Raw genomic sequence first — 12,931 nt, 5'->3', positions numbered from 1 at the left:
AAGAATCCAATTAAAAATTATTAAAACTAATAATCCAGTTCAGAAATAGAACTGATACAAACAAATGTAGTAAAATAAATAGCTTTCCTCATATTCCAGCAAAAAATAATTTTTAAATGTCAGGCATAGAAATGGTATCCACAACAATGCCATAATACATAAAGTATTCAGGAATAATTAAATAAACAATTGTGCGAGAATAATATAAAATGTAATTAGAAGTTTAAAGGCTGTAGAAAAAAATGAATTAAAAAATGGGGAATTATTTAAAAAGGAAAACCATAAAGAAATACAAATTGTTATTATGAAAACACACTTCACCTTCCTAATAAGTTATATATAGTACATTTCTTTTTAAAATCTCACCCGAAAGAAGGGAGGAACGATGAGACAGAAAGGGAGAAGAAAAGGGAGAAGAAGAGGGAGACAAAGAAAACATCGATGTAAGAGAGAAACACAGATCCGTAGCCCTCCGTATGCTCCCTGACTGGGGATCAAACACGCAACCTTTCAGTGCACGGGACTACGCTCAACCAACTGAGACACTTTGGCTGGGCTTTACAGGATTTTTTAAAATAATGAGGTGTTTTTCTCTAACAGATTGGCAAAATTTTTAAAATACACTAACTATCTGGATAAAGATATAGGTACGCATATACACTGTAAGTGGTACTGCATTTCAGGGAAAATTTATATTTATCCAAATTAATACTGTATATTCCCAGCACTGGATTAGTATTTTCAATTCTCCGAATTCATTTTATAGATTAAAATTTTTTAAAATACTTCAACACAATTAGGAAATTAATAAGGGACTGATTAAATGATTATGGCTCATCAATGCCATGAAATACTAAGGCTTCTCAAAGATATGAATTATTCTACATTGTATTAAAATGGCCACAATATATTATTACATTAAACTATGTTATAGAACATTATGTTGTGCTGATATAAGAATGATGATAAAAGCATACATAGCCATAATTTCTGGAACAATACACATTGTTAAACTATTAACAGCGAATACCTCTTACTGTGAACAGGCAGGGGTGAGAATGGCTATTATAAACATTTCTGAATACTTAAAAATAATAAACAAAAATCTCTGGTTGGGTTCGCCAGAAGCAGACACCAACCCAGACTGGTGTTTGAGTGCAAATGATTTATAATGAACTGCTCCAGAGAAGTCTGCTACAGGGTGGGGCAGTAGGGCACAGAATGGGAGGACGCCATGGAAATGTGTGATGTCAGGCCAAGTTCCCTTGAGGGTAGCGTCAGCCTCCTCCCACGGGGACCCTCCAGAGTATTAGTTGAATTTGGGAGCGAAGGAGCAGGGCTTTTCTCATCCGGGCCCCCATCAGTCATGTGTCAGGAACCACCCTGGAGGGAAGGAAGCAGCAGTCTGACTCCCGGTGCTTTCTGGTGAGGTGCATCCAACACCTGAGGACATCCTCTGAAGGAAAGTCACAGGCGCCTAGTAGTAAAATAAAAACGCAAAAGGGGGCATAGAAATGCCAAAAAGAGGCCCAAAAAGGACTTGAGTAGAGAGCCAGTAACGTCCACTATCATATACTACCTTTATAGTAAGACACATATTTTTATAAAACGTAAGAAACGGAGAGAGTGTGAGAGCAAGAACAAGTATGTTACTGGTAAAACAAAGCTGTACATGAATGCTCACAAGGTCTGCACATGTGTGTGAGCTCCTGCAGTAATAGATGGCCTCCCCCACCAGCTAGTCCCCACCTGCCCATTAGAAAATAAGAATTGCATGGCCCTTATTAGAAATTAGGGCCTTTCTCTCTCTCTTTTTGTCCATGTCTGGCCAGGTCCATGATTTTACTCTGAAGTGGTAGAGGGTGAGATCTTGAGAAATCAGGGGAACTCTCAAATCCTCTGCTGGTCCTAAGTGGAATTACATTACTTGCCATCAACTTACCCTTCAAACTACAAAGAAGCTGGAGCACTGGGCTTCAAACTCCGTGAGACTAAATTCTAAATAGAACTCCTAAATAAGGAGCACATTCCCAGAATCTGTTTGTTCCGTTTAACTTGTTTGATTTGATGACAGACTTGTTGAACACATTCCTAAAATGAATGAGCTGAGGTCCACCTCAGCATAGCCCACCATTCTGGGTGTCAGTGACGGTCTCACAACGTTCTGTCACAAATGGGTGCTGTCTTGACCCAAGGGCTGGGCTGGATGGGCAACTCAACTGTCCCCATTTGTGTGGTCTACGGTCCATCTCTGAAACCTGCAGTGCTTTGTTTCTTCACCTGCAAAATCGATGCAATAACTGCTCTGTTTACCTTTCAGAGCTGATGTGAAGATGAACCACATGATCGCACACGTGAAAGAATCTTTACACCAAGTCACTTGTCCGCAAACAAAGATACCAGACTAAAAAGAAGGAGGTGGTAACTTCAAGATCTGAATCCACGAATGTTGGAAGCACTTGTTCAGGAGGATGTGTGTGGCTTTGGTAGTAAGACATCCAGGTAACAATGAACAGTAAGCTATGGCGATGTGGCCTTGAAGCCACAATAGGGTAGGAACTGGGGTACCAATTTGGAAGTAATCAACAGGGGAGCACCAGGTAAATTCACAACTATGGAGTGCACACCTTTGGAAACTTCACCTCCCTTTTCATTTCTGTGACCATATTCCTTACACTGATCCCCAATGTATTCTTTTTGGATTACCCAAATGCAAAACTCTATTCAGAAAAATGATCATTACTACAGAATGTTATGAGGTCGGTGGGAGTCCTTATTCGCTTGTATCCATAATTCCTTCAAAATACTGTGCAGATTTTCATACTCAACTGCTTTCACTGACTAAGCCACATACACACAAAGGTAGGAGATAGAATTCTGGAATGGAAATCATATGGGCTTTTAAAAACCATGTAAATTATACATGCAGTCTCCCCCCTCAAATAATCTAGTGAGGCGAGAAGCTACAGCATTTGGACAGGTTCAAGCCTGGGCACGATCCCCTCATGGCAAAGCCATGTGCGAGTCCCAGCACAATTATAGCCAAAGGCTATAGTTGTAAACTTGGCCTTAGGGTCCAAACCTGTGGTCCCACATGGCGGAGTGATATGGGCTGTGGGAAGTGCAGCAAGTAAAAAAAGCTTCATTAGGTGCATGTAATTGAGTAGATTCGAAACTCGAAACAATGTAACCACGCCCTTACTTTGCCTCGTGGCATCTGGCTATAAAATGAAGACTCGGCTTACAGGCCGTGGTGCTGTCTCTCCATCAGAGAGGGCAGTGTCCTACCTAACCCCGGCTTTATTCTCTTGTCTGTCTTTTCTAAATCCTTCACTGCCCCCTCTCAGGTTCACCCGTGGCCGTGCCAGCTTGGCACAATCTAGACTATTTCTTTAGCTACCTACTGTTTTGATTGACTAAATATACATCTATGTAACTTAAGGGTAAAACAGATGAGATTTTAAAATGGTCAGTATTTATGACAATGCTTGAAAGTCACAATTTTATATATTCTTCCATGAAGAGATTTACACGAGTGTTTTTAATGACCTTAGAATCACTTATTTGGCCAAAAACAGCAATATCACATAGTCAAGGTTGATTTTTAAAGACATTTACGTTGTTTAAAGCATAGCTGGACTGCACCCAGGAGTCAGGCTATTTCAGTTGGCTTGTTTCCTCATGTTAAGAACATTAACGATTTTCTCTACCTTTGATGGGTCTCACATGCCAGTTATTTGTTGGTTTTCTTTAAAAAATGTTGTACCATCTACCTCCGAACTCCTGAAAGCTTTGGCATTAGTTTATAAGTATTCCTGATTTAAATAGGCTAAATTCCACTGAGGCATACAAAGGTCACATACTAATTTTCTGGTTGAAGTATAGTATTAAACAGTAATGTTCCTTATTTTAATAATTAGAACTTAAGTAAAAGCCAATCTCCTTTTTATTCCAATTAAAACAATGACTTAATTGTTACTAGTTTACAATTTAAAAATTGTATAGAGGAAGCAAAGTCCTGAATGCACCATTTTAATAAAATTTTATTGATTTTTGTTTATTATGTGTTAAATAAGTGTCAATTCCTTTTGCCTAGTGTCACTAAATTTTCCTTTTATATAATCAGGGATAAAATTAAGCAGTTTTGCAGTTTTAAATCTACCTCTAAACATATAATGTTATTTCTGATGTAAAATTTATATTTAAAGCAATTATGTTTATATAAAAGATATTAAATTGTACTGTAACTTAAGATGTAATTCATAAAAAATAAAAATTCAGAAACACTGTTTAAAAAGGAATAAGTTAGAAATAATTTTTCATCTACTTTATCACTAATGACTTCATTTTACAGATGAGGGGTCCAGGGCTGTGACATGACCTGCCAAGATACGTACACACCCATATGTCCACACTCGCACGCACACCCTCGAACCTGTTATATTCTCTTTACTGCTCTGTCCTCATAAAGACTCAGTGTAAGGCCTGGGTCAAAACAGTCAGTAACCACTGGTTGAATCTGCAATTTATTTATAAATAGAACCCAGATCTTTTTTGAATTGTCACCCAAGGACATGCTTTTATTGGTTTTAGAGAGAGAGGCAAGGAGAAAAAGGGAGGGAGAAAAGGAAGGAGAGAGGGAAGGAAGGAGGGAGAGATACCTCAATGTGAAAGTGAAATATGGATTGGTTGCCTCTGGGGATGGAACATGCAACCCAGGCATGTGCCCTGACTGGGAATCGAACCCGCCACCTTTCGGTGTATGGGGATGCTCCAACCTACTGACCCACACGGACTAGAGAAGAACCCAGGTCTTTTGACACTACATGCATTGTTCTTTCCAACACACACCTGGAAACATTTAAAATGGCCTTCTCTATCTTGTAGTTTTATTGGAGAACAGTATGTGATAAACTGTGTGAAAGAACTTGAAAAATGTAAGCGTATGAAATCTAAGACAGCATTATTATCATTGTGGTTTACGTTCATAAAACTCCTCACTTCCCTTTCCATAGATCCATAAATCTAAGAAAGGCACAATTTACAACAATGGCAATTTTAAAGACAACTATTTTAATTTATTGAATAACCTGTCTAGGAAAAGATATCCTACAGCTTTTGGATTTGAGTAAGAAAACTTTTGTTTTTAATAGTAGTTAAAGAAATAGAATTCTTTACTATATACTAATCTTACAGCATAAAAAACAGTTACTTGAAGGTTTTTATCTAGATTTTCATACATTAAAAATACCATAAAATGGAAGTTTTCCATCAACAATATCTTAGAATACCTTCTATAATATAAAATCTATACTGTAAATTGCTTTAGATCCATTTTATTGAGCAGGATAATGAACTAAGAATGGAGTTGTCATCAACACCACTGTTCATATCACAACAAATAAAAAGTTCAAATAGGTTCTTAATAATAAAGACTCATAAAAACAGTGACTAGGATATCTGAATTTGGCACAATTAAAAATATTCATGATGAAATAGTGTTACAAAATCTTACAGATGTGCAATAACAAGGTTAAGTGGAAAAAATAATTTAAAATAATTTAAACATATTACAATTTACATTATAACCACTGTGCAAGAATAGCATAGAAATTACTTTATTAAATCATCATCCTGTGTACTACAATAATACCTGGAGAGTAGCCTCACATGGATGAGTGCTCAAAATCATTTGGACCAATTTTTTAAAGCAGCTTTAAAGTAATTGATTCTCAAATCAAGATATTAAATGCCAGCTTCTAACTGGCAATAATGCTTATGGCTAAGATAGAAATGAGATTCTTTACAGAAACGCTGACACAGCCCTAACTGTAAGCACTTGACTGTGCGGCTGTAATTATTTTTTCAAATCTTACCCAGCAAAGCTTCAGGTAAAGAAGTCTGCAGAATATGTAAACAGTAAGACAGTCCTAGAGCTTTTACAAAACCACAAACCTGTGACACATTTACACTCATCTTTGATTGCTGCTACTAAATGACTAAATCATGAAAAATGTATTGATTAGCTCTTCAATAGGTAAAAGGTGGGTAACATTATAATATCAACATTTCTTAATTCATTCGATTTGCAAGTGCTACACATTTTAAGCTGACAATGTAAAAACCTCTAAAAGGTTTTTTCAAAAGAGCCTTCTGCCTTCTTTAGCGTTTTGACCACTAGTCAGAAACAATAAAAAATAATTAAGAAAAATATCCAGAACTAAGCTATAAAATAAGTTCCCATGAGGAGTCAGTTCCCGTGTGGAAGGCATTTAAAACTGAACCAGGTAACATAATCTCAGAATAGGCCAAAGGAACACAATTTATGCCAGGTGGTGAGGGGCTGGAATAGAAGACTTAAATGTCTAACCCTAATTCTCATTTTTTAAAATGCCTAAGATCATGATACTTTAAAGGAGTTAATTTGAAAGCCCAGCCAACTTTAAATTGTAACCATGAAATGATGTTTCCTCTCCTTCAAACAGACATCTAGTCAACAGATGACTATTGATCCTACACTGGGAAATACCGATTTGATGTTTATTGATCAAAATTGTATGAGGGAAATTGTGATTTTTGAATGAAAAACAGTCATGAGTTATCTATCACGTCGTGTACAGAACTGGCAATAAATAAATGTTATAATACCACACTAAACAAAAATAAAAATTATTAATTTGTTAAGATAAACAAAAATATCCTTAAGTTTATGTGGCATGGTATTATGTAACGAGAGTCAACTTAGAATTCTAACACCTGCTTCATAAGTATTCTGATTTTGTAGTCTCCTCAAAATTTTCTAACTTGCATTACTTTTAATTGCTATTTTACTTTATAAACTAATCATTATATCACAGAAAAATAAGTAGAAATGTATAATGAACTTATTTTTAAAATCGTAGCTAGATTTTATCTTAATGTCAACCTAATCGTTCATTTAAATTTAATCTTTTCATAATTTGCATTTTACTTAAAGGCAAAAACCACACATATTATGAGTTATAAATTATGCAAATCTGTAAGAAGCTGTCATTGGAGAAGTCTTTATTCTGGACTATGTCATGAAATAACACTCAATTTATTATCATATTAATTTCAAATGGTAATTTTCTCTTCATTATATGGCAGAAAAGAAAGAATGCACTGATAGGTTGCTAAATAAAAATTTCTAAGAAAATAATACATTCAGGATTGATATTTAAATTTTGCAGGTGCCTAGTAATCCTATTAATTAAGTATTGCAACCTTTCTAGTAAAACACTAGACACAGTCCAGGAAAACCCAGCAAACAGGTAACATACACACATATGTCATAGGCTACCTGCAATATTTATCAATTCAGTTTATTGTTTTCTCAAAAATTTGAAACATCACAAAAATAAGTGAAAACATTATAGTTTTTGTACTAGTGTTATGGGGTTAGTAGCTTATGGGGGCCCAACTCCCAAATAAGGCTGCTTTCAGATGAAACAGGTAATTTTCTTAAAATTAAATTTCAATATCCCCAAATGAATCCACTACTCATTAAAAATATTTAACATTTTTAAAAAGTATATTCTTCAGGCTGGCAGTGCAGATAGCAGAGTAAAATCCAATTCCAACAATAACTCAATTTCACCCCTGCACTTTGCCTACAAGGACAGATCTACTAAGTGCATATGGTTCTTAGAAAATTAAAAAAAAAACCAACTAATTTCAAAATCATGAAAACATTTTATCCATTTGCTGTTGGGACTTAGCAAAGAAGTTCAACATGAGCTGAAAAGGGTACAGTAAAACTATAAGCCATCTGAAGGGCCAAAGTATGACTTGTCCTTTTTGATACTTGCTGGGGTGGGGCACATGGTGGGACTGGGGATGTTTTAATATAGACCTACCCTGCCCAGCATCTCCCCTTTCCCTTCAGATCCTAACCCCTGGTGTGGTAAAGCTGGAAACAGCTCTAAGAATGTGTAAACAGCCTTTATTGTCCAGGATGGCAGTGTAAGTGATGTGCGCTTATCACACAGTTGCAGCTCCCCACCTCACTTACCGTGATAAAGTGCTCCCGGAGCAAAAGCATTACAACCCAAGCACAATCCAAAATGGATTAGAATTTGACATAAGCTTCCTTAAAAACTAATCAATCAATCTGTGCTGCAATTAGAATCCAGCTCTTCAGGGGTGCATGCAATACCTTCACGATGTAGTTCCTATTCCTTACTGACTATGGAGGTGTAGAAAAAAAATCTAGTATTTGCAATATGGTATCTGATAGAACTTTTTCCTAACACATGCTGAAATATATCTCCTCATCTCTAAGAGCCTCACACAGTGGAACAGAAACACAGTCCATGGCCACTAAATGCAAAATTAAATGAATGAACTAAGATATTCATGAAGATATTCTGAAGACCCTCCCTAAGTCCCTGATTTCCCCAAGCTTTTAGAATTTTATTTACATATACCATTCAAATACTGCTCTATTATATCGCCTTTTATTGGACTCAAGAGGAAACATTTTTAAAAGCAAGTGATGCTAAAGACTAATGTGACATATATGTTGCTTGCATAATGCCTGGCTTAAATGTAACATTTACTTTAACATGCAGTGTTGCATATAGACAGTATGTGCTGGTTCACTCAAGGACACTTTGGAGCGTTTCTTCTTGACGCCAGTGAAGACTTTCTTGGTTAATGCTGAGCAGGTGACGCTAACTCCCATGTAACAAGAGTGGACCGGCCCTTCCTTGCAGCAACGTCTCCCTTTCTAAGACCTTTTGGAGTCTCTTCCACCCTCAAAACTTGCAAAGTATCTCTGCCTCTCCAATATCATACATTTCATAAAGAAACTTTCATAAGTTAGTTGATCTTTCCCTGAAAATAATAGGAGATGGAGGAGAAGGAAGGAAGGAAAAAAGGAAAGAAAGAGAAGGAAGGAAGGAAAGAAGGAAGGAAGGAAGGAAGGAAGGAAGGAAGGAAGGAAGGAAGGAAGGAAGGAAGGAAGGAAGGAAGGAAGGAAGGAAGGAAGGAAAGGAAGGAAAGGGAAGGAAGGAAGAGAAGAAAGGAAGGAAGGAAGGAAAGAAGGAAGGGAGGGAGGGAGGGGGGGAGGGAGGGAGGGATCATCATTCTCTAAGTGCTTGGGTTCCTTCGTCTTGCTTTCACAGCCCTGAGCGAACTGTCTCCTGTATGAGCGCCCAAGAAACCGTGCATCTGGAGAAAACCCAACAGCACCCTGTCAAGACCGGTGCCAGCAAAGCAGGAGGAATCCATCACAGACGCAGACCGAGCCCAAATAGTCCCCTTCTGCGATTTTACTTTAAAAGTTGCCTTCCTGGAGGTCTGATTTGGGGATCTCCCTCCGATGCAATTAACTAGCAATACACACAGTACGCAGGTATATTTCAGGAGGAGGAAACTGGGCGCCACGGGGGGGCGGGGGGCAAAGAGCAATGAGATACAATACCCACAGTCGCCTCAGCCTCGCGGGAGACCCTGACCCACCTCCCAATACCCTCCCTCGGCGCCCCCGAGCCGCCCAGACCCGGCAGGAAAGGTCTTGGGGGGCATACATACGGCGTGGAGATGCCAGAGGGGCTCTGCGCGGAGTTGGGTGTGAAAGTTACATCCCGCGTCGCCGCCAGCACCAGCACCAGATGCCAAGGGAAGAGAAACGCAGTGTACCCCCCACCCCAGTCGGCCTTTTAGCCGAGTTCCCCCCAGAAAGGTGCCACTAACTGGCCGCGTAAGGGGGATGCATGAGGCGGTGGTGTGGGAGCGGTGTCTGCGGGCATCCGGACAAACACCACGTGAAGGATAAGAACCACCAAGCCCCTCGCTCTGGGCTGGGGGCAGGTCTGTCAGCCCATCCTCGCCACATCCCTCTCCTCTCCACCCCTCGCGGCCGCTTCTCAACAAACCTCGGCTCCCCTCGCGCCTGCTTCCCGGCCACTTTCCGCCGACTTTGCCCCCAGCCTTCAAGTCCCAACCCTCGCTACGCCCTCACCTGCCCGGCGGCCCCCCGACTGCAACCCCGACTCTCACCTCCAACTCCGAGAGGCAACCCCAACTCTCTCCCCTGCGCGCTCTCCCAGCCCCGGGTCCGAGCAGCCACGGCTCCGCTGCCGATCGGCCGCCGGTGCGGTTTTCCCGCCGAAACGCGGCCGGGCGGGCGCGGCGGGCACTCACCAGCGGCAGCAAAAAGCCGGGGACCACGACGAGGGGCAGCGGCCGCAGGCGCATGGTGCCGGCTGGCGCGGCGTCCTAGGAGCTGCGCGCCCGCGCCGGCCTCTGGCGCATCTCCACTTCGGGCGACGGACTGAGGCGCCGGGGCCACCGCGCGCGCTTCCCTCCCGGATCCGAGCGCAGCGCCGCGCCGGCCGGTGGGCGGGCGGGAGGGAGGGCGGCGCTCCGGTCGGGCCCCGCGCGCGCCCCTCCGTGGAGCGGGCCTGGGTCTGGGTGAGCGCCCGCGGCGTCCGCGGGCTGGAGGCGGCGTGGCGGGCGCCTGGGTGCCGGGTTCCCGCGCGAGGCTGCTCAGGCGTCCGGTCTCGCCGTGCGGGTGCGGGTGCGGGTGCGGGTCCGAGCTGAGCGCGCCAGGGCACCCGGCGAGGCTCGGTGCCTCCTCCGCCCCTGCCCAGCAGAGGGCCGGCTGGGTGGCTGGCGCCCTCCTGCTCACCCGCTCGCTTTTCTGGGCGGTGAGAGCGGGGAGGTCTCCTTGCGAGGATGCGGGAAGGAGGGTCCCGGAGAGCACCTGGGGAGTTGCGGGGGGGGGTGGGGCGAAGACTGGGTCCTCGGCGCGGCAGGGCGGGCGTGGGGGCTGAGAACTTGAAAGGCTGGGGCTGGGAGCCGGGCTGGAGCGGGACCCCCGGAGAGCGCCCGCTCCTAGACAGCCCTGCCTGGGAGAGCCCTGAGCAAGGGGTGCAAAGTGGCTCTGGCGCGGCTGCAAAGATCTGGGAAGTGGAAACAGTGGGAGTCAGGAGGGACCTGGCGGTGGGGTAGCGGCAGGACCGTGAGCCAGGAGTGGCGTCCTGGCTCCCTCGGGTGAGAGAATTGTAGAGACAGCTGGGTGTCCCGGAGACCCGCGGAGTTGCGCTGCTAGGACCCGGCGCCCGGCGAGGGAGAAGAGGAGAGAGGAGACCCCGCTGCAACCTCCCTCTTGGAGAGGGGCGTGGTGAGGTGGCAAACCTGCTGCTGGCGATCCTCAGCCCCGTGTTAATAAACTCTCCTCTCCTTCGAAGAGATCCTTAACCGTTAACTATCTCTGTGCTGGACACTCGAGTAGAAAAGTGAAAAGGCAGTGGGGCTCGCGGACTCCCACGTTTGCGGTGGGTGAGGATGTAGACATCGTCCATCGGCCCCTTTATTGAACAGATGGGACATCCAAGGTCCGGAGAGGTAGTCACTTCTCCAGGGGTGAGTCCCTAGGCAGCTGCTTCAATAGAATAAGCAAAACAAAGCTAGTTCCTACACCCAGAATCACAGAGCTTTCACGGGGGAAAGATATGTTGAGGAAAGGGAGTTGAATTGCGATTGGTTTCCAGCCTTTAAAAAATAAAACACAACAAAAAGTGAAGCTTTTTTTTGGAATTTCAGGGGGGAAAAAAGAAGCTTCCTTCTCCTCCTCTTACTATTACCCCAACACAGAAATGAGAGAGGACTTTGTAGGTAGTCAAGGGCCAGGTTTGAAGTAGAGCTGCCTGGGGCCCTGGGTCCTAAGAGCAGGACTGACTTCCATCCGGCCAGGCCCACCCTTTCTCTCCCTGGGTGTGCCCAGGCTGTGGCTTTGGGGAAGGAGGTTATTCCAGAGTGTTCTGGGGCCCCAGTGTGGCTTCCAGATGTTTTGTTCCTGAGGCTGCAGGTGGAGTATCTCTCTAATACAATGTCATTCTCTGTAAGTAGAGCAGCAATCCAGGGCCAAGTGTCCTTCCTAAGTCCTTGCCAAGCCTGAGTGAGGGGCTCTAGGACCCTATTGCAAAGGATGCACCAGCTGTTCCTCCTCTGCTTATCCGCAGACTTCTATTCCTTGCCATAGACTCTTAAACACAAACAAGATCACTATTTGCATCTCTAAGTCTATCACAACGCCTATCCTACCCTCGCCTCCACACAAATTCTCTCTTTACCAATGTCTAGATCCCACTTCCAGAAAGTGGTTATATCCTAGACCTAGAAGCATACATAAAATCATTTCAGAAATTGGAAGAGCTGACTATAGGTTGATCTTCTTGTCCAACTTTAGGTCCCGGGAGAGGGCTGCATTTTATTTACAGACAGTCTTTGGGAAACAGAGGACTTGATGTGGAAGGGCTTGGAAGACAGAGAGGATCCCCGTTTTGGAGAGGAAGGAGGGCAAATGGCTTTGCAAAGTGCAATACTCATTGAATGGGCTCAGTGTCCTCAATGCCTGAGCCCCAGCTGACTCATCTATGAAACCAAAGGGTGTGGTCCTTCTTGATGGAATAGGTTCCAATTCTGTTATCCCTCACTCTGAATGAGAAGTGGATAGCTTACACTATTGAAATAAATAAGCTATATAATGACTGGAACACTTCACTGTGTTGTTGTTGTTTTTAATTCACATTTCTTAGACCATTTTCTGAACTTTGGGGAAACTTACACATAAAATTTTAAAGTGGAACCTAAACTTGGATGTGTACACTAGTAATACTAAGTGTGCTCCCAAAGGAATGTACTGAAGGATGTTGAATTTCAAGCTAAAAGCTAAGGGACACAAGAGAACTTGCCTGTACGTTGATCAAAGAGAGAAGCACCAAGGATGCCATCAACTAAAGTCTTGGAATACTGTTTGTGTATAAGGTGACTACTGATAATTTATTGTATTCCCTAGATTTTGGTGTAGATATTATGGGAACGTGGAAGGAAGGGAGGAAGGGAAAGAGAAAGGAAGGGGGAAAGAAGCATAGATCAAAGCAGGAAACATGCAGCAAACATG

At 42.9% G+C, this 12,931-nt stretch overlaps 1 protein-coding gene across 1 annotated transcript in view; it reads right to left on the bottom strand.

Annotated features, from left to right (window-relative positions):
• NXPH2 (neurexophilin 2) overlaps positions 1–10,392 on the bottom strand; it is a 108,691-nt gene extending 98,299 nt beyond the window's left edge. Inside the window, exon 1 of the mRNA XM_036320095.1 lies at positions 10,168–10,392. Coding sequence (XP_036175988.1) covers positions 10,168–10,221 — 54 coding nt within the window. The 5' untranslated portion in view covers positions 10,222–10,392. The remainder of the gene's footprint in view (positions 1–10,167) is intronic.
• Between the last annotated feature and the right edge of the window lie 2,539 nt (positions 10,393–12,931).

Source organism: Myotis myotis, unplaced genomic scaffold (assembly GCF_014108235.1).
Source record: "Myotis myotis isolate mMyoMyo1 unplaced genomic scaffold, mMyoMyo1.p scaffold_m19_p_8, whole genome shotgun sequence".
NCBI lineage: Eukaryota > Metazoa > Chordata > Mammalia > Chiroptera > Vespertilionidae > Myotis > Myotis myotis.
Note: the sequence above shows the minus strand (reverse complement) of the source record. Positions and strands in the feature narration are given on the sequence as shown.